This window comes from Microcaecilia unicolor, chromosome 2 (assembly GCF_901765095.1).
Source record: "Microcaecilia unicolor chromosome 2, aMicUni1.1, whole genome shotgun sequence".
In the NCBI taxonomy this organism is placed as follows: domain Eukaryota; kingdom Metazoa; phylum Chordata; class Amphibia; order Gymnophiona; family Siphonopidae; genus Microcaecilia; species Microcaecilia unicolor.
This window is the reverse complement of record NC_044032.1, coordinates 62,853,274-62,876,308: the sequence shown is the minus strand read 5'-3', so window position 1 is coordinate 62,876,308 and position 23,035 is coordinate 62,853,274. Positions and strand designations below refer to the sequence as shown.

Genomic DNA, 23,035 nt, shown 5'->3' with positions numbered 1-23,035 from the left:
AAAGACTAAATAAGAAAATCAGATGGCTCAATCTAAACATTTAAGGCAAATTTCAGAAACAAGTATTTAACTGTCTTCTGCAAATTTCCCCATGTGAGAAAGTGGCCGAGTCAGAGTAGCACTGAGGTTGTGCCACCAAACTATACATGGGGGAGCCCAATTTTAAACTTCTGCATATAACTTATCATGTGGTGTGTGTACCTGCAAACTCTGCAAATATTAAAGCACATGGCAGGAAAACTTCCAAAGGGAAACTTTGTAGGGTGTTCCACTTAGAGAATGAGTTTGAAGGCCTGTAGCTATGAAGCACCCTTTATTGATGATTTCACAACTGCACCGAGGTAGGAAAAAAAAAAGCCATGCACACAGATTTCATTTTGCAAACTAACAGGATTTTCAAAGAGAAAGCATCCCTTTCACCCCCGAATAAAGTGCAGGTGTTCTCCGAGGCCAGCAGGCTTTATATTCTCACAAGTGGGTGACGCCGACCTGTGTTGCCCGGTCCAGAATTTACCAAAGTCTAATGAGAGCTTTGTGGAGCGTGAGACACTCCACTGCGCATGCGCGAGTGCCTTCCTGCTCGCCGTGAGAACGCGGTCTCCTCAGTTTAATACTACAGCAAAAAATAAAGCAAAAAACTATGAAGGAGTCAACTCTAAGGGGAGGTGGAAGGGATTGTGAGAATATAAAGCCTCCTGTCCTCGGAGAACATCTTGTACAGGTAAATATCTGCGCTTTCTCCGAGGACAAACAGCCTTATAATTCTCACAAGTGGGGAATCCCTAGCATCCAGGCTCACCAAAAACAACATAGGTCAACTGGGCCTTGCAATGGCAAGGACATAACACAGATTAACCTGAAACTATATACAATCTGAATGAGAGAGCAGCCTGGAACAAAATAAAACGGACCTAGGACGGTGGAGTTGGATTCTAGACTCCAAATAAATTCTGCAATACTGTCTGCCTGAACCGAATGTTACATCAAGTATCCTGCTCTAGGCAGCAGTGTGATGTGAATGTGTGGACTGAAGACCACGTCACAGCCTTGCAAATTTCTTCAATGGAGGCTAACCTCAAGTGGGCTTCCATCACAACTATGGCTTTGACATGTCCCTCTAGCGCCAGCCCAGCCTTGGCACAAGTAAAGGAAATGCAATTTTTTATTTTATTTTTATTACATTTGTACTCCGCGCTTTTCCACTCATGGCAGGCTCAATGCAGTGGCAATGGAGGGTTAAGTGACTTGCCCAGAGTCACAAGGAGCTGCCTGTGCCGGGAATCGAACTCAGTTCCTCAGTTCCCCAGGACCAAAGTCCACCACCCTAACCACTAGGCCACTCCTTCAGCCACTTAGAAATGATGCATTTCTCGATGGTGACCCCAATCCTGTTGGGATCAAAAGGAACAAAAAGTTGGACAGACTGTCTTTGGGGCCTTGTCCGCTGTATTTAGTAGGCCAGTGCTCTCTTGCAATCCAAGGTGGGCAAGGTGGTTTCACCAGGATGGGAATGAGGTCAGGGAAAAATGTTGGCAAGACAGATGGAACTCCAGCACCACTTTTGGCAGGAACTTAGGGTGCGTGCGGAGGACTACTCTGTTCCAATGAAACTTAGTATAAGGTGCATCCACTACTAAGGCCTGAAGCTCACTGACTCTATGAGCTGAAGTAACAGCCACCAAGAAAATGATCTTCCAGGTCAAGTACTTCATATGGCAGGAATTCAGTGGCTTAAAAGGAGCTTTCATCAGCTGGGTGAGAACGACGTTGGGATCCCATGACACTGGTAAAGGTCTGACAGGGGGCTTTGAGAAAAGCAAACCTCTCATGAAGTGAACTAGAGGCTGTCCAGAGATGGGCTTACCTTCTACATGCTGATGATAAGTACTAATTGCACTAAGGTGAACCCTTATGGAGTTGGTCTTGAGACCAGACACTGATAAGTGTAGAAGGTATTCAAGCAGAGTCTGTGTACGGCAAGCAAGGGGATCTAGAGCCTTGCTCTCACACCAGATGGCAAACTTCCTCCATTTGAAAGAACAGCACCTCTTAGTGCACCCTAATAGCACCCTTTGAAAGACTCAATGAAGCGAATTCTAGGCTCTCAACATCCAATCTGTAAGAGCCAGAGACTGGAGTTTGGGATGAAGAAGGTATCCCTTGTTCTACGTGATGAGGGTCGGAAAACACTCCCCCACAGTTCTTTGGAGATTAACTCCAGAAGTAGAGGGAACCATATCTGCTGCAGTCAGCATGGCTTGATCAGAATCATGGTTCCATGGTCTTGCTTGAGTTTCAGCAAAGTCCTTCCCACTAGAGGTATGGGAAGCCCACATGAGTCCCCATTGCAAAGCAGCCATTTTTACTAAAGAGACTGCACGGGCAGGACCGTAGGAGGATCACTCAGGGGCGTAGCTACTATGGAGCCACGGGGGCCTGGGCCCCCGCAGATTTGGCTCTGGACCCTCCTGCTGACGACACTCTCAATCCCCCCTCCCGCCGCCAACCCGCCGTCTGCTACCTTTGCTGGCGGGGTACCCCAACCCCCACCAGCCGAAGTCTTCTTCCTTTGTTTGGTTTCTGAGTCTGACGTCCTGCACATACAACTTGCAGGATGTCAGACTCACAGAAACAGAACGAAGCCCTGCAGATTGCAAGGATTCGTTCTGTTTCTGCGAGTCTGACGTCCTGCATGTTGTACGTGCAGGACGTCAGACTCAGAAACCAAACGAAGGAAGACGACTTCGGCTGGTGGGGGTTGGGGTCCCCCCGCCAGCAAAGGTAAGTGACGGCAACAGCGGGCGGGGTGGGTCGAGAGGGTTGTCGGCGGGGGGGGGGGGGGGGGGGGGGTCAAAGTTGTTGGTGGTGGTGCTGGCGGTGGCGGGGGGTGTTGGCAATGCAGGGGGGTGGGGGGGGCTAATATTTGCCCCCTCACCTTGGGCTCTGGACCCCCCTCCCGCCGAAGTCTGGCTACGCCTCTGGGATCACTCCTGACCCATTTCACTACTGGACCACCAGAGCTGTAATGTAGGCCCTGGGAGGGGGCCTATGGTGGGTCCGCGAAGAGGAGGTGTTCTCTTTACAAGGAAAAAAAGGAGTGTTTCCAATATGGGAGGGCTGGGGGCAGAGCCAGCGAGAGTTCCCGGTTGGGTGGAAGGCTGGGTGCAGAGGAAGAGAGATAACAGTAGTGCTGGTTATCAGGTAGAGGCTCGAATATAAACAGAGACCCCCATTTTTGGGCCAGTTTTTTGGCCCAAAAATCTTGGGTTATGTTTCAGTATATATGGCAACTCTACAATGCAGGCACTAATATTCAAATACTTGCTACGCACAAACAAACCTACATGCCGAATATGCACCTAGGCACTATTCTATAATTAAATGCATACTTTGCAAGTGGGCATACAGATGGGTGGACTCTGAGTGGGGCACAGTTATGTGGGTAACTCTGGCTGGGGTAAGTGCCTGTGTCTAAGTGCATAGGCACGTTTAGACCAGATTATGTTAGTATATGTGTAAAAGCAAACCTCTCCCAGAATCTGCTCCAGGAAAGCCTTCACGTAGTCAAGGGAAATGTACACACAGAGGCTGTACACGCAACATGTTGGAACCGCAACTAACCTATTTCAAATTATTTGGCGCAGCATATATCCCTAAAATTGTAAAAGGATACATCACAAAATCAGATCGCTCCATTTAAATAGCTGGGAAATTTTCAGAAACAGCTAATTTCCCCTCTTTCTCTGTAGGGAAAACTGCACTTTCTCTGTAGGGAAAACTGCACATGCTGTCCACAGTACGCACACTTTTCCCTGTGTGGGAAAAGGTCCAGGCCAGGGTAGCACAGAGACTGTGCTACCAAAATACGTGTGGGTATATAACGGGAAAAGGTCCAGGCCAGGGTAGCACAGAGACTGTGCTACCAAAATACTTGTGGGTATATAACAGGCACTATTTTCCTTTAGAGAGTATATTTATTTATAGCATTTATATCCCACAATTTCCCACCCATGGGCAGGCTCAATGTGGCTTACAACACTCTGTAAGAACATACATCAAGTCAGCAAACAATCAATTTCATAGAAGTGTAAGAGAGAAAGGGTAAAAGCAAAGAAGGGAAAAAGAGAAAGAGTTGTGGTGATCAATATGAAGTTGTGACAGAGAGAGGTCAGAAGTTATGCTAATGGAATGCCCTCTAGGTGCCTATATACAGTCACACAGTTTTAAACTTATCCACTATAGATGCTGTTGCCTTACTAAAAACAGGTGGATTTTTGCAATACTTTAGGCTCCCTGTTAAGAAATTATCCCATTTGTGTCTGTAATCCTTCTATGCAAGGATATTACATTAGACGTAACATGTTTGAACTGGGCTAGTTCTGGATTAAATGGGAATTCATATTATGCAATTTCAATTATGAATCATCACTAATTGATAAGAAATCAGGGTTGTAAGAAAACAGAAACAGAAAGGATTTCAACTGCTTATGCCAATTTCTATGAAGAACTCTTAAAAACGGAGTAGTTAAATAATAAATGATTGCATTGTGTGTTGCCAAAATTTGGGGAAAGAAACAAACATTAAACAATTTTGCTGAACGCCGACTTGAAAATCTCAAGAACTTTGTCAAACACACACAAATGAACGAGCATTTCTTTTCTTGCTTTACAATGATTGTAAGCATAGTCTAACATCTGCAAAACGTTCCATGGAGCAGAACAGAACTGTCTCGAACCCCTCAACAAAGCTGAGACAAATAATTAGTTTCCAGCTTCTTTGTTGAGCTGTCTTTTACAATTCATGTAGATAAAGCAGAACAGACAGAAGCTGAAAGGTCGGACTTGCGGAGGAGGGATTCACAAAAGAGTGTGGTAAACTACTCTTATCAATACCAATATTAAAATACTGCCTCCCTCTCCAGCAATCCAAACACAACAGGCTTCCAGATGGTCAGGGAGAACACGGGTAGCAGATCCTGGATACCCCTTTTCTAGGAACAGTGGAGACAAATTACAGATTGCCATTGTCTCTAAGAGAGCTCACAGAAAGTGAAATTACTCCACTGAAAGTGATCTCTCATGCCAACAAAGAGAAACAAACCACAGTGCTAGAAGCATAGCCAGGTTTTGATGTCAGGAGAGCACACCTTTTGTAAAACAGGTGTCGGTACGAGGCTGAAGAACTGAGCTGTATAGGCGCTGTTTCATTCAAAATCTGTATGGGGGAGCAGCTGCTCCCCTTGCACCCCCCACCTAGCTATGCCTCTTATTTAACAAATGAGGAGTGCTCCCCATGAATTTGTTTAATTACCTAAAACAAAAGTACACCTGCAAGCCCTTTACAATTAATTTGTAATGCATCGATGGCATGCTATGACATGAGACCACACGCAGCTACAAGTAAGCTAAGCTGCAGTTACACAGTCCTGTGAGCCAACAGGTATTACATGCCTTCTGTAACATCAAGAGCATACCCAGATTTTTTTTTTTTTTACAGTGGGTTCTCACTGTCATCTTTTTTTTTTATACAAACTATTCTTTGTGCATGCACCAATGCCCATAATGATGAGTGACCCAGTGGTGTTCCTAGGGGGGCTGACACCCGGGGCGGATCGCCGATGCGCCCCGCCCCCTGGGTGCAGCGCCCCCCCGGGTGCATGCTGCTGGGAGGAGGGTGCCGCGCGCCTGCCGGCTCTTCGTTTTCATGCTCCCTCTGCCCCGGAACAGGAAGTACCCTGTTCCGGGGCAAAGGGAGCATAAAACGAAGAGCCGACAGGCGCGCGGCACCCCCCCAGTGGCGGGCACCTGGGGCGAACCGCCCCACCTTGGTACGCCACTGGAGTGACCCCCCCCCCCCCCAAACATAGAAAGATGTCTGTTGGGATGAAAGGGTGGTGATGGTGACTGAAGGTGAGAAGCTTTGGGAATGAGGTGGGCAAACACATGACAAGAACAGCTTTAAAAAAAATAAAATTCAAACTACAATTTAAAAAGGCTTACCTCTAAAAAGGCATTCATTTGTTTCTGAACCCGGTTTACAAATCTCCACTGGATGACTAAGCTTTAAAGAGAGAACACATTTTTATTTGCAGATACAGTGTATGCTGTGAGAGGACTACAGTCTTTTCAGCTTTTTATTTTGCTGCTTCGCTAACTTATCAAGCATGTCAGATGAGGTCTGGGGAGAATCGAGATGTATACACTTAACCATCAGCACCTTTTCAAACAATTCCCATCTCTTTGCAGGGTGCAGTGGGGATGCACACACACACACACTGCAAAAAATCAATTAGGAAGAATCTCTTGCATCTCATGCTTATGATTAAGTGTCATTAGGTCAGTCAACTTCATCAAGATATTGTTCTTCTGACATTAGACATTAATATTTAAAAAACACACAGTTCAAGTTGATTGCTACTTAGCTTTTTGTTACTAAAATTGACTGACTGATCATTGCGAAAGCATTTTTTCCAGGTATTGAAATAAGGGGACCATGATTTTTTTTCATAAATGATAAAGTATCATTCTGGATAAACAGTCATAATAAGAATCTTGTATGGGGTGACAGTAATAGAGAAGATTTATTGAAATGTTACCATTGATTTGCCTACTGTAATTCCTTGAGATTGTCCCAGTTTCTCTTGCTTGTTACCCACATAAAACCTAAATAGGTAATTACGGTCTACAAGAACTGAAATGTAATGTATTTAAATTCTACATTCAAATACTGTGGGAGGCCTATTATGCACAATTCAGATAGCATTTCTGCAGTGGGAACAAATCTATCACTGTTGCTACAGAAATGCATTTTTACAGATTCAGGCCTTCATTTAGGAAAATGTCTGTGGTGCCAGATTTTCGCAGAAGCTGAAAGCACCATCCCTCCCATATCTCTACTAGAGCATGTCAATGTAAGAAAAGATATCACATGTCCTGTGATCCAGTGTACATGCACCTATAAGTCCTGTGGCGGCTCCATCCATCATGCGTTTCCTTGGTAACAAGAAGCCTGTGTGGGAGGAGGGGGTAGGCATGGCTTAGGACTATGTATGTAAATGCACATTAGATAGTAGTCCTATGGTGCATGCTGCTTTTTTCAATCCCCCCCCCCCCCCTTTTTTTTAGGCTTTTGCTGCTGCTGTTCACTCGAAATGAAGATCTCCCATAATGAGCCAGGGGAGGATCTAGACAGGGCTGATGGTAATCTCCATGGTTAATGATTTTAGTGGGGAATGGTTGTCCCCAACACTACTACATACTCCCCCTGTTCCCCACTGTCCAAGAGCACAAATTTTTAAAATATGAAACTACTGTGATGTCACTGCTGGAATGTAATGCCTTAATTTTACAGTACTTACTTTAGAATTTAAAATGTATCTTAACCTATTTTATATTACGCACAGTTTATAAAATTAGTGCTCTTCCTTAAATCTGGGCAGTCTTCCTTTAAATATATGCAGCACAGAACTTGGAACTGGACGTTGTATTCTGCTTTCTCCTGTTTATTCTTCAGGCTCAACTGGAATCACCATGAGCAGTCATTCACAAATACCTGGTGATTTTTCTCCTAGTTTTAATAGACCCCACTTCCACTACTCTGAGTCTATGCATTGCAATAATGCCTTAAGTACAGGACCTATACCCCTGCCTCTTTCTGAAGAACTGTGAATACAGAGGTTGACTCTGCAGCATCCCCAGCGTCAGTCAACCAGGGTGTGAAAGACCAGATCTGGGAACTGAACCAGGGATCTCTTGCAGACACAGCCTCTGGGCCACAGAATTATTTTACTGAGCCAATAACTTACTGAATTGAAAGAAGTCCAGAAGAAAAATACCATAGTAATGCAGAATGTTCTACACAAGTCCTACTAAGACCCCCCCAAAATAAAATAGGAATCATAATATACAAATTTCAAAAGAAATCAGAGGGGAAGAAAAATATAATAGAAAATTTTGAATTGGGGTATAAATAATGCCAAAGAAGGGCCAGCCTGATGGCTATGCAGAGAATCTGGCTGTGATTCTTGAGTCAGATCTTCCATTCTCCAAGCCAGTCAGTACATAATCAAACACTGGTGACTGAATTTGAGGTCCAACCAGAGGAACAGCTGGGCATGGCTCATGTCTAATAATTGTCGCTAACATCGCTGGGCAAGATGATAAGATGAGCTGGGTCAGACCTTTGACCCAGTATGGCAATTCTTATGCCACCTTGATTTTCCTTCTGGCTGAAACTAAATGGAGCAGTGGGATCCCAGCCTGGGCTGCTGCTTCTCCTCTTCCCAGCACACCTTACTTAATTTTCTGTTCTACAAGAAGGGTGAACTCATAAGTGGTCCTCCTTCCTTCACAATATGAACAGTAATTCACACTGTCTCTAGCTCCAGTGAAATTTTTTTACCTGCTGTTTCATTCAGTTTGGGCAGGAGGAGAGAAGCATTGATGATAGAACATCTTCCCCCTCCTTCCAGAAAAAGGGGGCAGGGGTATGGGAATGGGTAGCTTCTTTGTCTTCTTTGAGATTACTGTTCTCAATTTTAGTGAAACCTTCTGTGGATCGTCATCAATGGATGTGATTTTTTTTCCATGGTACAGGAAAAAAGTATGCATCCATTGATGACAGAAATGCAAACAGTGTGAGCTGCCTAAGGGGAATCTCACACAATTTAGCCCTGTCATTTGGTCCTCAAATTTCACAGATTGTTAAAAACAGGTTTTTTTTTCTTTGTAAACTGAAGTAAATTTGTAATCTATGGGACTTTGATGCATTCTGTTCACTAATTTATGCCTTCCTTCATTCCAGATATGATTACTGTAATATCTATGCTGGGATTGCTAACCATAATCTTAAGAGATTGCAGTCCTTACAGAATATGACAGCACGTATATTGTGTGAGCATCTCGCTTTGACCATGCTTCACCTCTCCTCTGACAGCTTCACTAGTTACCTATTGACTTCAGGGTTAAATTTAAAATCCTAACCTTAACCCACAAAGTTCTGCACAGTGGTTTCCCTGCTTATCTTATTTCCTTGGTAATTCGTTATACTCCCTCTTGTACTTTACCTTCAATACAAGCCAGATGGGAATCCACTAGATCTAGTGCATTTTACTTTATTTCACCAGCATTATGGAATTCACTACCACATCATCTTTGGTTGGAAACATATGTATCTTTCTAGGCATTATTAAAAACTCAACTTTTTCAAAAAAACTTTTTTGCCATAAGGCTTGAGGTAGCTCTGAGCAGAAGAAGACCGAGGTTGATAAATGGTAGTTGTGAGAATTACTGATTTTATTTTTTGGTATAGGTTTCTTACTCTGTATATTTTCTTTGACTATATTTCTTGTATGACTGTTGTACAGTTTGAATGGCTTAGGTAGTTAGCTCTTTCCTATGTACAACTGGCGTTCTTTTCTGCCTCCTTGTTTTTATTGTAACCGCTTTAATTTAACTGCAACGAAGCGGTATAGCAAATTTAATAAACGATAAATGATCAGGACAAGTTCCTTTATGGTATCTAGAATTCTTCTGTTTGCTTTAATTGCTATCCATATTGTGAGGAAAGAGGACCACTTATGATTTCACCCTTCTTCGAGAAAATTATGCAAGGCTTAGTGGGAAGAGGATGAGCAGCAGCCCAGGCTGGGATACCACTGTTCCATTTAGGAGTCGACTGTCTTCCAACAGTGGCCAGTCAACTCCTATTTTAAGAATTCATATCAATCAAATAGAACATAAGAGTAGCCATACTAGGTCAGACCAATGGTCCATCTAGCCCAGTATCCTGTTTTCCAAAATGTGGCCAAGCCAGGTCACAAATACCTGATAGAAACCCAAATTGTGGCAACACTCCATACTAAAAATCCCAGGGAAAGCAGTTGTATCTCATGTCTGTCTCAAAAGCAGACTATGGACTTTTCCTCCAGGAATTTGTCCAAACCTGTTTTAAACCCAGATACGCTAACTACTGTTACCACTTCCTCCAGCAAAGAGTTCCAGAGCTTAACTATTCGTTGAGTGAATATTTCCTCTTTTTTGTTTGAAAAGTATTTCCATATAACTTCCTCGAGTGTCCCCTAGTCTTTGTACTTTTGGTACGAGTAAAAAATCAATTTACTTCTACTTGTTCTACACCACTCAGGATTTTGTAGACCTCAATTATATCTCCCCAAATCTGTCTCTTTTCCAAGCTGAAGCGCCCTAACCTCTTTAGCCTTTCCTCATACGAAAGGAGTTCCACCCCCTTTATCATTTTAATCGCTCTTCTTTGAACCTTTTCTAATTCCGCTATATCTTTTTTGAGATACAGTGACCAGAACTGAACGCAATACTAAGTACTATATTAACAAACTGCCACTTCATAGGCATGGTACCTCAGACCTGGCCTGGTAAAGTCACAAATATATAATGTATAATTCTATGTTAGAAATATATATTATGTAAGTTGCATAATAATAATACATACTCAATATATTCCCTTTTGTTTTCATTTGTGACCACCATTTCTGACCCATTTGGCTTCAAGTCAACTTGGTAAGTCTGTAGGGAGAAAATAAAGTGTTTTATTACTTCATACAATTTACTACTCAACAACTACAGGTCTTCAGGTTTCACTGAAAAAAATATCTACGTAGTAATGTATAATACATGAGGTCTGCATACACTTACAGACTTCAATAAAAACTGAGATATTTTTATCCTCCATCTCCAAACCAGTTTATGGCTGAATGTCATAAATGACATCACACACCCTAATGAGCAAAGGCACTGACTATTGATAGTTGAAGACTAAATTAAAATAGTTTATATTATCTTCTACTTTAAATAGATTGTCTAATATACCTGCTTTTCTTCTCTCTCTCTGAATTTCTCATTGAGTCTATAAATTTTCCTAAATATTTTCTATAAACTCTCCCACTGCAAGGACTCAGGGCTTACCATGCTGAGAACATTTGCTTTAGACTGGTTATCGCCAGTCTACAGCAAATTTTTCCATCATAATGGCATGTTCTTCAATGTCTGTAGCAAAACGACCAGACCTTAATGCAAAAATATCCACATAAACCTCAAATCACACTATACATGTATGCATACCAAATTTTCACAATTTCCAACATGCATGCAAGTTTTAAGGTCCACTCAGTTTGCTCACAAATAATAAAGTGAACAATTTCATTGTTAGCAGTAGTAGTAGCCCCTAGTTTCCAGTAATTCTGCAGATTGGAAAATTGGGTTCTTGCAGAATTATGGGAGACCAGGGAGCCAATTCAGGAGGAGGGCCAGGCTGAACATGCACCCATTACGTTATTTTAACTCATGCCTTTTCCGTAGTAGCTCAAGAGGAGTTACATTCAAGACAGTACATTATTTCCCTATCCCTGAGAAGCTTACAGTCTAAGAGAATACTTGACGTAATGGAGGCTTAAGTGACTTGCCCAAGGTCACAAGGAGTATCAGAGAAATTGAAACCCGACTTTCCAGGTTTTCTCCTCACAGGCTAATCCCGCACTCCATGCATCAAACTCCATGGATAAACTATGTCTCACTTTCTCCTCTCTACCGCCTTCTTGCTGTGCTTCACTTTGCCATGCTGATTCTCCTACTGACTAGTGGTGTAGCTAGGAATGACTGAGTTCTGGGTAGAAAAATTACGATGGGTCCCCTATAACACCATCCTCTCTCCCAAAGAAGTGGGGATAGGGGGATGGGGGGGGGGGGGGGGGGGGGGAAACTCTTTCAGAGTGCCAGTGAAAAAAGACCTGCAAAAAACAAACATTCCAGACCTACATAGAAAACCTATCATAGGAAAAGAAATAGAAAATGAAATGCAAGATACCTGAGCTGACATATTACAATAAATAAATTCAGAAAAAAATACATTTGTCTACATTTGTTGTCTAAGCATTGGTTTTGGTCTCAATGTCTCTTTTCTGCTCTTCCTTAACTCTCTTTCTAAAGTTTACTGTCGTTTTGACATTTCTTTTCTCTCTACATCCATCATGAATCTTCTCTCTGTGTCCTTTATCTGTGTCCATGTCCCTTATTCTCCTCATATGTCTGAGCACTGCCCCTTCGTGTCCCTGTGCTCCCTCTGTGCCTCTAGTCTCCCTTTTCCCATGCAGGCCCAAGATTTTTCCATCTCCCCATCTTCACCCCCCCCCCAGGTCCAGCAACTCTCTTCGCCCTCCTTTCCAAACTCATGGTGGGTGGTCAGCAGAGGCAACAATGAAAACGGATTGCCTTCACCCACCACAGCCTTTCTTCCATGTCCCGCCTCTTCCTAACTAACTTCCAGTGGAAGGAATGTGGCAGGGAAAAGGCCCTTGCAGAGCTGGCCAGAGACAGCCTGTTTTCACTGATACCTCTTCTGGCTGCCCACTGAAAAGTTGGAGGACAATGTGGGGGAGGGGGGAATTGCACTAGAGATTGATTCTGGACCCATGGGAGGAGGGGAGAAGGCACCTCGGTTCCACAGCAGGCAGCCCTATAATTGTATGCCCCTGTGATTATGCTGGGCTTGCTCAACTTTGTTTATGCCCCCTCCCTCTAGCATGGGTAAAAGTTGTGAGGAGGGAGGAAGAGGTTCTGTAAGGAAACTGTGACCTCCAGCTCAATACTCTTCTACTACTTTAAAGAATAAAGATAGCCTGAGAAAAACAGTTGTAAACAAACCTGCTTTCAGGAAAAGTCTTGGGAACCCAGACATGTGGGGAGGAAGTCCCTGAAAAGGAAAGGGCTTTAAAAAAACTCCTAGAACTTGGGAATAGGAGGGGGAGAAGGAGAGGCATTTTCAGAACTCAGTTCCTATACTATCTGGGGAACCTGTGGAAATGGAAATAGAAAACTGACATTTGAAAAGCTTGTGCAAAAGTGGGTAGTTAATCCAGCAGTTACCCTGTAAGTACAGTTTTTTTTTCTACTGGCAAATGTGTTGGGGGGCATAATGGAGGTCAGCCCTCTATTATGAGTGATTATGCATGGGTTCTGCTAGCTGTTTGAGCCCTAGGCTTGTGAGGGGGGCCAAACATAAGGCATGAAAGAGATATTTTTGGTGCTGGGTAGTTTTGTTACCACCATTACTTTTATTGAAATGAGACTGTTTGATAAGCAGAGAATGTGGGGACTCTCCTTTGTGCCTAAAGACTGAATCAAACTGTTCCTGGATAAACTTTGTTTTAAGGAGAAGAAAGAGGCACTTGACAAGCAGTAATAGGAAATGCTACAGAGGAGCTCATTTGCATATTGCTTCCATAGTCCTTGGTTGGATCTATTTTTCTTTTCTTTTGAGGGTAATACTAGGCAATTTAAACTGAAACCCTCTAGATTGCCAAAGGGGTGCAGGTAGCCACCAAGTTATGTGTTTATTTTTTTCAAGTTGTAATGCCTGTACTGTGTGCATCTATTTCACCATGAATTAAAGGGGAATCAAAAATACTGACCCTGAGAAGACGACACTATCTCATACTGTGGGTTCTCTACTTCCTGCCTGTTGTGGAGCGTTCTTTTTACCTGTGTAACATCCTGCTGGGGGGAGATGGTGAATACAAAAAAAAAAAAAAGGAAGGCAAGTCAAGGGAATAAATCTAAACAAAGAGACTGCATTTTCAAAGCTCTGAGTACATTCTACTGTCTGTGCCTACTGCCATACAGGTGCAAAGTATGGAGATACTTTTTCTTGTTTATGTGTGTCATCTGGATTTTCAAATGAGCTTGCAGTCAAGCTCCCAGTGGAATTTCAAAAAGCACACAATTTCAAGGTAGACTGAACAAAAGAGGAAACAGGAATAGAAAACTAAGATACAGAAACAATGTAAAAGATAAAAATGTGACTATATTAGTCAATGTCAAATTAATAACTGGAAAAGTACATAGATAGAGAATAAAGATATGCTTCAAATTATTGGGAATAATATTCAAATACTTGTCTGTATTGGTGCAAACAGTATATCTTAGACTAGCAAGTGTCCTGCACATGAAATTAATTTAAAATATTACTTTGAAATTAAAAATATTCTTAAATCCTTTTCTTAATAAACAATGTCAAAAACTTATTTAGATTTATTGCATTTTTGAAACCTAAATGCATGGGTAATCATTTTTATTTTGGTGGCCACTGAATAATGTTGCATCACTAGCTTCATGACATTGGATAGTTTTTTTCCCCACTCAAATTTAGTGACTGCTTTTAAAATCTAGCTTTCCCTCAATTGGGGAGGGGGAAGGTAAGTACCAGGAAGGATGGACATATAAGAGTGAAGTTGTGTGAGGGTAGAATCTTATAGTCAATAAATCTACTTGTTTTTTTCCTGCTTCCCCCCACCTTTACTAGATACCATGGAATCACTATGGAATCTCTGGTAAGAGTCTGTTGGGGGTGGGGGTGGGTGTGAGTTCTCCCAATGCTGTGAAAGGAAGCTGTTTCTAGCTACAGGGGCTATGGCAAATGCATAGTCAATAGCACAAATGCATCTGTATTATCAGCGATGCACTTACTGTGTGGTCAATTTATATCCCTCAACAGCTACTGCATTGGCTTTGCAGTTACCATGAATTAAGTTTTGCAACTCACCCATGGTATCTGCAAAAAATTACCAAACAGGTCCTTTTGAGACATTACTAAGGGACTTAACACAGACAACAAAAAGACAGCGAGGACCATCAAATAAAGAGGATGTGACCAAAGAGTCCAATCCAAATACATCATTTATTTATTTATTAGTTGCATTTGTATCCCACATTTTCCCACCTATTTGCGGGCTCAATGTGGCTTACATAGTACCGTGAGGCGATCGTCTTCCGGTATGACAAATACAGAGTGATATTATGGTATAATAAGGTGCATGTGTGACAGACACATAAGGAGGAAGCGTTATGTCCAGTTCAAGTATTAGTATCGTTGTGTTGCAGGATAAGGCATTTAAGTTGGATCATTACGGTATGCCTTTTTGAAGACGATAGTATTTAGTGATTTCCGGAAGTTTGGTAGGTCAGACGTTGTTTACTGAAAAGAAATGACCCTACAAGGCCATGTTTCGGTATGTGCTGCCTGTGTCAGGGGTCTATGATTTTGGACAATATGTTGATATATCAATGGGTGGTCACTGTAAATACAAAGCTTTGTAACCTTTGGGAAAAGCATACTATTGCTGCCGCTAACGACAGCTTTTCAATAAATGATGTATAAATGATTGGACTCTTTGGTTGCATCACCTCTTCAATGGATGGTCCTTGCCGTCTTTTTGCTGTTGATGCTTTCCACAGAGACCCTTCTCTTGTTTCCTTTTACACAGATAGATGACAAGGGCAGATATTTACATAGTAACATAGTAGATGACGGCAGAAAAAGACCTGCACGGTCCATCCAGTCTGCCCAACAAGATAACTCATATGTGCTACTTTTTGTGTATACCCTACTTTGATTTGTACCTGTGCTCTTCAGGGCACAGACCGTATAAGTCTGCCCAGCACTATCCCCGCCTCCCAAAAACCAGCCCCGCCTCCCACCACCGGCTCTGGCACAGACTGTATGTCTGCCCAGCACTATCCCCACCTCCCAACCACCAGCCCCGCCTCCCGATCTTGACTAAGCTCCTGAGGATCCATTCCTTCTGCACAGGATTCCTTTATGCTTATCCCACGCATGTTTGAATTCCGTTACCGTTTTCATCTCCACCACCTCCCGCGGGAGGGCATTCCAAGCATCCACCACTCTCTCCGTGAAAAAAATACTTCCTGACATTTTTCTTGAGTCTGCCCCCCTTCAATCTCATTTCATGTCCTCTTGTTCTACCGCCTTCCCATCTCCGGAAAAGGTTTGTTTGCGGATTAATACCTTTCAAATATTTGAATGTTTGTATCATATCACCCCTGTTTCTCCTTTCCTCCAGAGTATACATGTTTAGTTCAGCAAGTCTCTCCTCATATGTCTTGTAACGCAAATCCCATACCATTCTCGTAGCTTTTCTTTGCACTGCTTCAATTATTTTTACATGCTTAACAAGATACGGCCTCCAAAACTGAACACAATACTCTAGGTCGGGCCTCACCAACGACTTATAAAGGGGCATCAACACCCCCTTTCTTCTGCTGGTCACACCTCTCTCTATACAGCCTAACAACCTTCTAGCTACGGCCACCGCCTTGTCACACTGTTTCATCGCTTCAAATCCTCAGATACTATCACCCCAAGATTCCTCTCTCCGTCCGTATCTATCAGACTCTGCCCGCCTAGCACATACGTCTCCCGTGGATTTCTATTCCCTAAGTGCACCACTTTGCATTTCTTCGCATTGAATTTTAATTGCCAAACCTTAGTCCATTCTTCTAGCTTCCTCAGATCCTTTTTCATGTTTTCCACTCCCTCCCGGGTGTCCACTCTGTTACAGATCTTAGTATCATCCGCAAATAGGCAAACTTTACCTTCTAACTCTTCGGCAATGTCACTCACAAATATATTGAACAGAATCGGCCCCAGCACCGATCCCTGAGGCACTCCACTACTCACCTTTCTCTACTCCGAGCGAATTCCATTCACCACCACCCTCTGGCGTCTGTCTGTCAACCAGTTCCTAATCCAGTTCACCACTTCAGGTCCTATCTTCAGCCCATCCAGTTTATTTAAGAGCCTCCTGTGGGGAACCGTGTCAAAAGCTTTGCTGAAATCTAAGTAGATTACGTCCATAGCTCGTCCCTGATTCAATTCTCCTGTCACCCAATCAAAGAACTCAATGAGATTAGTTTGGCATGATTTCCCTTTGGTAAAACCATGTTGTCTCGGATCTTGCAACTTATTGGCTTCCAGGAAATTCACTATCCTTTCCTTCAGCATCGCTTCCATTACTTTTCCAATAACCGAAGTGAGGCTTACCGGCCTGTAGTTTTCAGCTTCTTTCCTATCACCACTTTTGTGAAGAGGGACCACCTCCGCCGTTCTCCAATCCCTCGGAACCTCTCCCGTCTGCAAGGATATATTAAACAAATCTTTAAGAGGACCCGCCAAAACCTCTCTGAGCTCCCTCAATATCCTGGGGTGGATCCCGTCCAGTCCCATGGCTTTGTCCACCTTTAGCTTTTCAAGTTGTTGATACACACTTTCTTCCGTGAACGGTGCTCTATCCACTTCATTCTCATTTGTACTATTTCCAGTCCATCGCGGTGCTTCTCCAGGATTTTCTTCCGAGAAAACAGAACAAAAGTATCTATTTAGCAAATTTGCTTTTTCTTCATCATTATCCACATAGCGGTTCGCAGTATCTTTTAGTCTCACAATTCCCTTTTTAGTCATTTTCCTTTCACTAATATATCTGAAGAAATTTTTGTCACCCCTTCTTACATTTCTAGCCATTTGTTCTTCCGCTTGCGCTTTTGCCAGTCGTATCTCTCTCTTGGCTTCTTTCAGTTTCATCCGGTATTCCTCCATGTGTTCCTTTTCTTGAGTTTTTCTGTATTTCTGGAACGCCAACTCTTTAGCCTTTATTTTCTCAACCACTTGCTTGGAGAACCATATCAGTTTCTTTTTTCTCTTGCTTTTATTTACTTTCCTTACATAAAGGTTCGTGGCCCTATTTATAGCTTCTTTCAGCCTGGACCACTGTCCTTCCACTTCTCGTACTTCCTCCCAGCCCATCATCTCCTTCCTCAGGTATTCCCCCATTTTACTAAAGTCAGCAAGCTTGAAATCCAGCACTTTGAGTTCTGAGTGGCCGCTCTCCACTTTAGCTGTTATATCAAACCAAACCGTTTGATGGTCACTGCTGCCCAAGTGGGCACCCACTAGGATATTTGACACGCTATCCCCATTTGAGAGCACCAGATCCAGTGTCGCTCCCTCCCTCGTGGGTTCCATCACCATTTGTCTTAGCTGGCTGCGATCAGTGTTTTGCTGACCGCTGCCAGCATTAAACCTGCAAATTCAATGTCGGGCCATGTCTGGGCACGGACACTGAATTTCCAGGTTTCCGGAGCCAGCTAGCACATAGCTAGTTAAATGCAATATTCAGCACTTAACCAGCTATGGGTTACCACATAAGAACAGGACTGACTTTTATGCTGGTAACCTGGCCTGTTAAATGCTGAATATTAGTACTTAACTGGCCAAGTGCCAACTCCGTCCCTGGAACGCCCTCATAATAGCCGGTTTTCAGTTCGGCCCTCACCAGTTATTTTTAGCAGCACTAAGGAGGAGATTCTATATATAGCACCTAAAAAAACCCCCAAATTGGCGCTGAAATCAGTGCCAACCAAGCGTATTCTATAATCGGAGCCTACATTTAGGCTTAGTTGATATCTCAACGCCTAAATCTACATGCATTCATTTATACCAATGAAAACATGGCATAAATCCCAGCACATAGATTTATGCACTCTGGGCCATAATCTATAACTACGTGCATAAATTTCAGAACGCCCACGAAATGCTCATTTCCCTGCCCATAATCACACCCCTTTTTGCTTGCACGTGTTAGAAGTTCGGCACATTTCCTTTACAGAATATGCTTAGTGAGCTGTGCGCCTAAATTTCAATTAGTGCTCATTATTGCTTATTAAGTGCTGCTATCATTGCTCATTAGCTTAAGCCAATTAATTTGCAAGCGTGGTTATATTTCTAGGCGCGCTATACAGAATCCAGGAGTAACCAGTTAAGTACTGCTAAAACTTTGTGGTTAGCCCTGATTGGGCAATATAACCAGTCAGGAGCTGTTTCTGGCCGGTTAAATCACTTTGAATATTGTCTTCAAAATGTAAAGCTTTACAAAAATCAAAGGAAATTTAGTTAGCATAAAAGAAGCTAGAACAGAAGAAAAGTAAACAAACAAGTAAATTAATCAGCACAGATGGTTTAAAAAGAACTGTGTAACATTTCAACACAATTGGGCAGAGGCAGAATAGGCTGAAAACAATGAGACAGCAAAATCGAGAAACAAAGATTTCAGCAAAAAGTACCTTGAAAAGCTCAAAAGATGCAAAGACAATTTAATTTTAAGCTAAACAATGCAGTAAATTTCAGTCTGTAACCATGTGCACTATACTTATGCCACAGCAAAAGCTAGACGACAAAAGATTAAGAAGAACATGAGAAGTAAATCAAGTTTTGGAAAAATCCTAATGATTGTACAGATTTAAAATTAGCAAACCAAGTAGGAACACTATCAAGACACAGCGAGATAGTACATTTGGCAAATTCAAATAGAAACACAGAAACATGACGGCAGATAAAGGTCAAATTGCCCATCCTCTGAAACCCCTAACTCTTCCTTTTCCTAAGCGATCCCACGTGCTTATCCCATGCCTTCTTAAATTCTGACACAGTGCTTGACTCCACAACCTCCACCGGGAGGCCATTCCACGCTTCCACCACCCTTTCTGTGAAATAATACTTTCTTAGATTACTCCTAAGCCTATTCCCTCTTAACATCATCGTATGCCCCCTCATTCCAGTTTTTCTTCAGTTGAAAAAGGCTTACTTCCTGTACATTAATGCCCTTGAGATATTTAAACGTCTCTATCATATCTCCTCTCTTCCTGCGTAAACATGTTGAGGTTCCTGTTGGTGTTCAAGACCGCTTACTAATTTTGTAGCCACCCTCTGGACAGACTCCATCCTGTTTACATCTTTCTGTAGGTGTGGTCTCCAGAACTGTACACAGTACTCTAAAATGGGGCCTCACTAGAGACTTATACAAGGGCACTATCACCTACTTTTTCGTGCTGGTCATCCTTCTTTTTATGCACCCAAGCATCCTTCTGGTTTTCACTGTCGCTTTTTCTACCTGTTTGGAAGCTTTAAGGTTATTAGACACAATCACCCCCAAGTCCCGCTCTTCATTCGTACACTGAAGCAGTTCACCCCCTATATTGAATTCTTGTGACCCAAGTGCAATCTACGACAGGTGGAATCACCATGAGGTTTGCATGATCGTGTTGCAAGACAAATGCACATGATCTTAACTGATCAGACTAGATGGCCTAACTGCTCTTTATTTGAATATGCTACTCTAGTCTTGTGCGTCATATTCTACAGGGGTATGCATTTAGTAATTTCTACTTGTGTTATTTAAAGGTACTAAAGAATGCCTCTTCTCTAAATGGACAGGTCTCTCTAGCTGTGCCATGAAAGCATTTTATAGTGTGAGAAATTGGAAGACAGTGTATCCAAATTGCAGATAAAATTTAACATGAAGGGCAAAATGATGCACATTGTGAAGAAAAACCCAAATTACAATTACGTGATGCTAGGTTCTACATTAGGAGTCACCACTGCTGAAAAGGGTTTAGGTGTCGTGGATAATATATTGAAATCTGTTCAGTGTGTGGTGACGGCTAGAAAAGCGAACAAGTGTACATGATAAAACACAGAATATCATAATCCCTCTATTCACATAACAGAACACCTCAGCTTCAATATTGTGTGCAATTCTGGTTGTCACATCTTAAAAAAGACATAATAGATTTAGAAAAGGTACAGAGAAAGATATGAGGAAAGTCTAAAGCGGCTAGGGCTCTTCTGCATGGATAAGAGATAGCTGAGGGGAGATATGACAGAGGTCTACAAAATCCTGAGTGGAATGGAACAGGTAAACAAAAATTGATTGTTTACTCTTTTTTAAAGTACAAAGAGTAGGGGCCACTCCATGAAGTTACAAACAGGAGAAAATATTTTTTCACTCAATGCATAGTTAAGCTGTAGAACTCAATTGCTGGAGCAAGTGGTAAAGGAGTTAATATAGCCATATTCAAATAAGGTTTTCACAAATTCCTGGAGTAAAAGTTCATAAACAGTTAAGACAGACCCATGGAAAGCCACTGCTTATCCCTATGGATAAGTAGCATTGAATCTTGTTACTTGTTGAGATTCTGCTTGGAATTGGCCACTGTTGGAAACTGGATCCTATGTCTTTATGCTTGCTTTTTGGTCAATGAAACTAAAGCAAACACTAGAGCCTGATTTTCTAAACGTTTCCCCACAGGAACAGAATGAAAATACACTAAAATTAATTGCACAGAAACATAGAAGATGAAATCAAATGAATACATTATGGCCACTCTCACCCACAAAATTACATAATTGGTAAGAAAGTATATACACAGTGAAATAATCTGAAGTGCCCAATAGCTAGATTGGGGGGGGGGGGGGGGGGGTGGCAACTTTAAACAACATTTACATGTATAAAACAGATGCATGGCTTACAATGCTTCTTATAACATTTCACAGGCTATAAACGTGTAATTTTTATGCACATATAGCCTGTATTTGCATACATTTGTCCAAATTGAGAAGGGATGACATTGGGGAGGGGTTGGTGTTTGCACGCATATTTTAAATAAAATACAAAAAGATGTAGATCACATATAGAGGGGCATTTTCGATAGCGCATCTATGTCAGAAATTTGGACATTTTACGTTAAACGTCCAAAATCCAAATTGCAAATTTTTAAAAAAGTTAAATGTCTTTTTTTTTTTAAAATACCATTTGTAACAAGGCTTTGTACTCTGTGCATTAATTTTTTTTAGCCATTTTCGACCCCACCCCCCTCCCCGCACAAGTGAAAAACGTAGAAACTCAAGCCATTAGGATGTAGAAGGGGCCAACATTTTTAGCAGCTTGGTTCCCCAGACATCCCAGGAGAGCAATGGGACACTCTAGGGGCTACTGCTGCGACTTCATATAAATGCTCCCAGGTAATCATCACACCATTGCTCCCTTATCTTGTCTGCCTAGCCCTCCAAAACCTACTACCCCCAACTGTACACCACTACAATAGACTTTATGGGTGAAGGGGTGGTGAGTTTAGGAGGGCTCTCAGTTTCAACCACAAGTGTAATAGGTAGGGGAAGATATGGGCCTGGGTCCATCTGTCTACAAAGCCCTGCACCCACCACTACACTGCTCCGGGGACCTACATGCTGCTTTAATGGACCTGACTATAACATCTGAGGCTGTCATAGAGGCTGGTGATTACTATTTTTATTCACATTTTTTGGAGGTAGGAAGGACCCAGTGACCACTGGGGGAGTAAGGGGGGTCCATTCCTGAATTCCTCCAGTAGGCATCTGGTCATTTCGGGCACCTTTTGTGGTCTTATTCATTAGAAAAACAGGTCTAGACCAAAACGTTGGTTTTTGCCCTAGACATTTTGGTTTTGTTCCATTATGGCAGTAAAACATCCAAGTGTTAAGCATGCCCTAAGCCTGCCTTTGAAACGCCCCCAACATGCCCCCCTTGTGATTTGGATGCATTCCAGATATGCAGACAAAATGCATAGGTAAACATCTGCAAAACAGGTTTTGAAAATACCAATTTGGATGTTTGAGAAGAAATGGTGCTTTATGACACTTTTTGGACGTTTTTCCCTTTCGCAAATGAGCCACATAGTAATCTTTAAATCTCAAACAGTCCTTTTAATATAAAATGCAGGACCCCCGACAAAGCTCAGAACTGGGCAAAACATCCCACACGATAGGTATTTTATATTAAAATGACTGTTTTAAAATTAAAAGATTACTTCCGTGTGATCTATATCTTTTTGCATTTTATAAAACATGCATGCAAACACTAACCCCTCCCCAACTTCATCCCTTCTCAATTTGGACAAATTTATGCACATACAGGCTATATGTGCATAAAGTTACATGTGTACAACCTGTGAAGGAGTGCAGAGTGATGTGCTTGGGGAGTAAAAATCACGTGGGATTGTTGGTGGGTGACCTTAGATTGGATATTTCAGCTGTGGGGTGCTGTGTAGAGCAAGAAATGTGACAGCCGCATATTTGCAGGTGGACTTTAAAAGGTATCTGTGTCCATTGTTCATGTTGCACTGTTGCAGTTCAGATATGCATATGACTCCTGAGGCAGTCACTTTGTGTCGAAATATGGTGCCATGTCAGGTATCATATGTTACTGTAAGTATAAGCAATAACGTGTTTTTGCCATTGATCATCATCCAGCGTCCTTGGGTTTTCTCAAGCCTTCTCCACCTTCCCACTGTCATTTGCCTACATAGGACTACACTGCAGAAATATTACACCAGCTTT

General features: G+C 42.3%; 1 protein-coding gene across 3 annotated transcripts in view; it reads right to left on the bottom strand.

Annotated features, from left to right (window-relative positions):
* Positions 1–23,035, bottom strand: part of NEDD4L (NEDD4 like E3 ubiquitin protein ligase) — a 757,870-nt gene that overhangs the window by 27,596 nt on the left and 707,239 nt on the right. For all 3 annotated transcript variants that reach the window (XM_030192990.1, XM_030192991.1, XM_030192989.1), the window contains 2 exons: positions 10,469–10,542; positions 6,001–6,061 (listed from right to left, as the gene is read on the bottom strand). In XM_030192990.1, the coding sequence (XP_030048850.1) occupies positions 6,001–6,061; positions 10,469–10,542 (135 nt within the window). The remainder of the gene's footprint in view (positions 1–6,000; positions 6,062–10,468; positions 10,543–23,035) is intronic.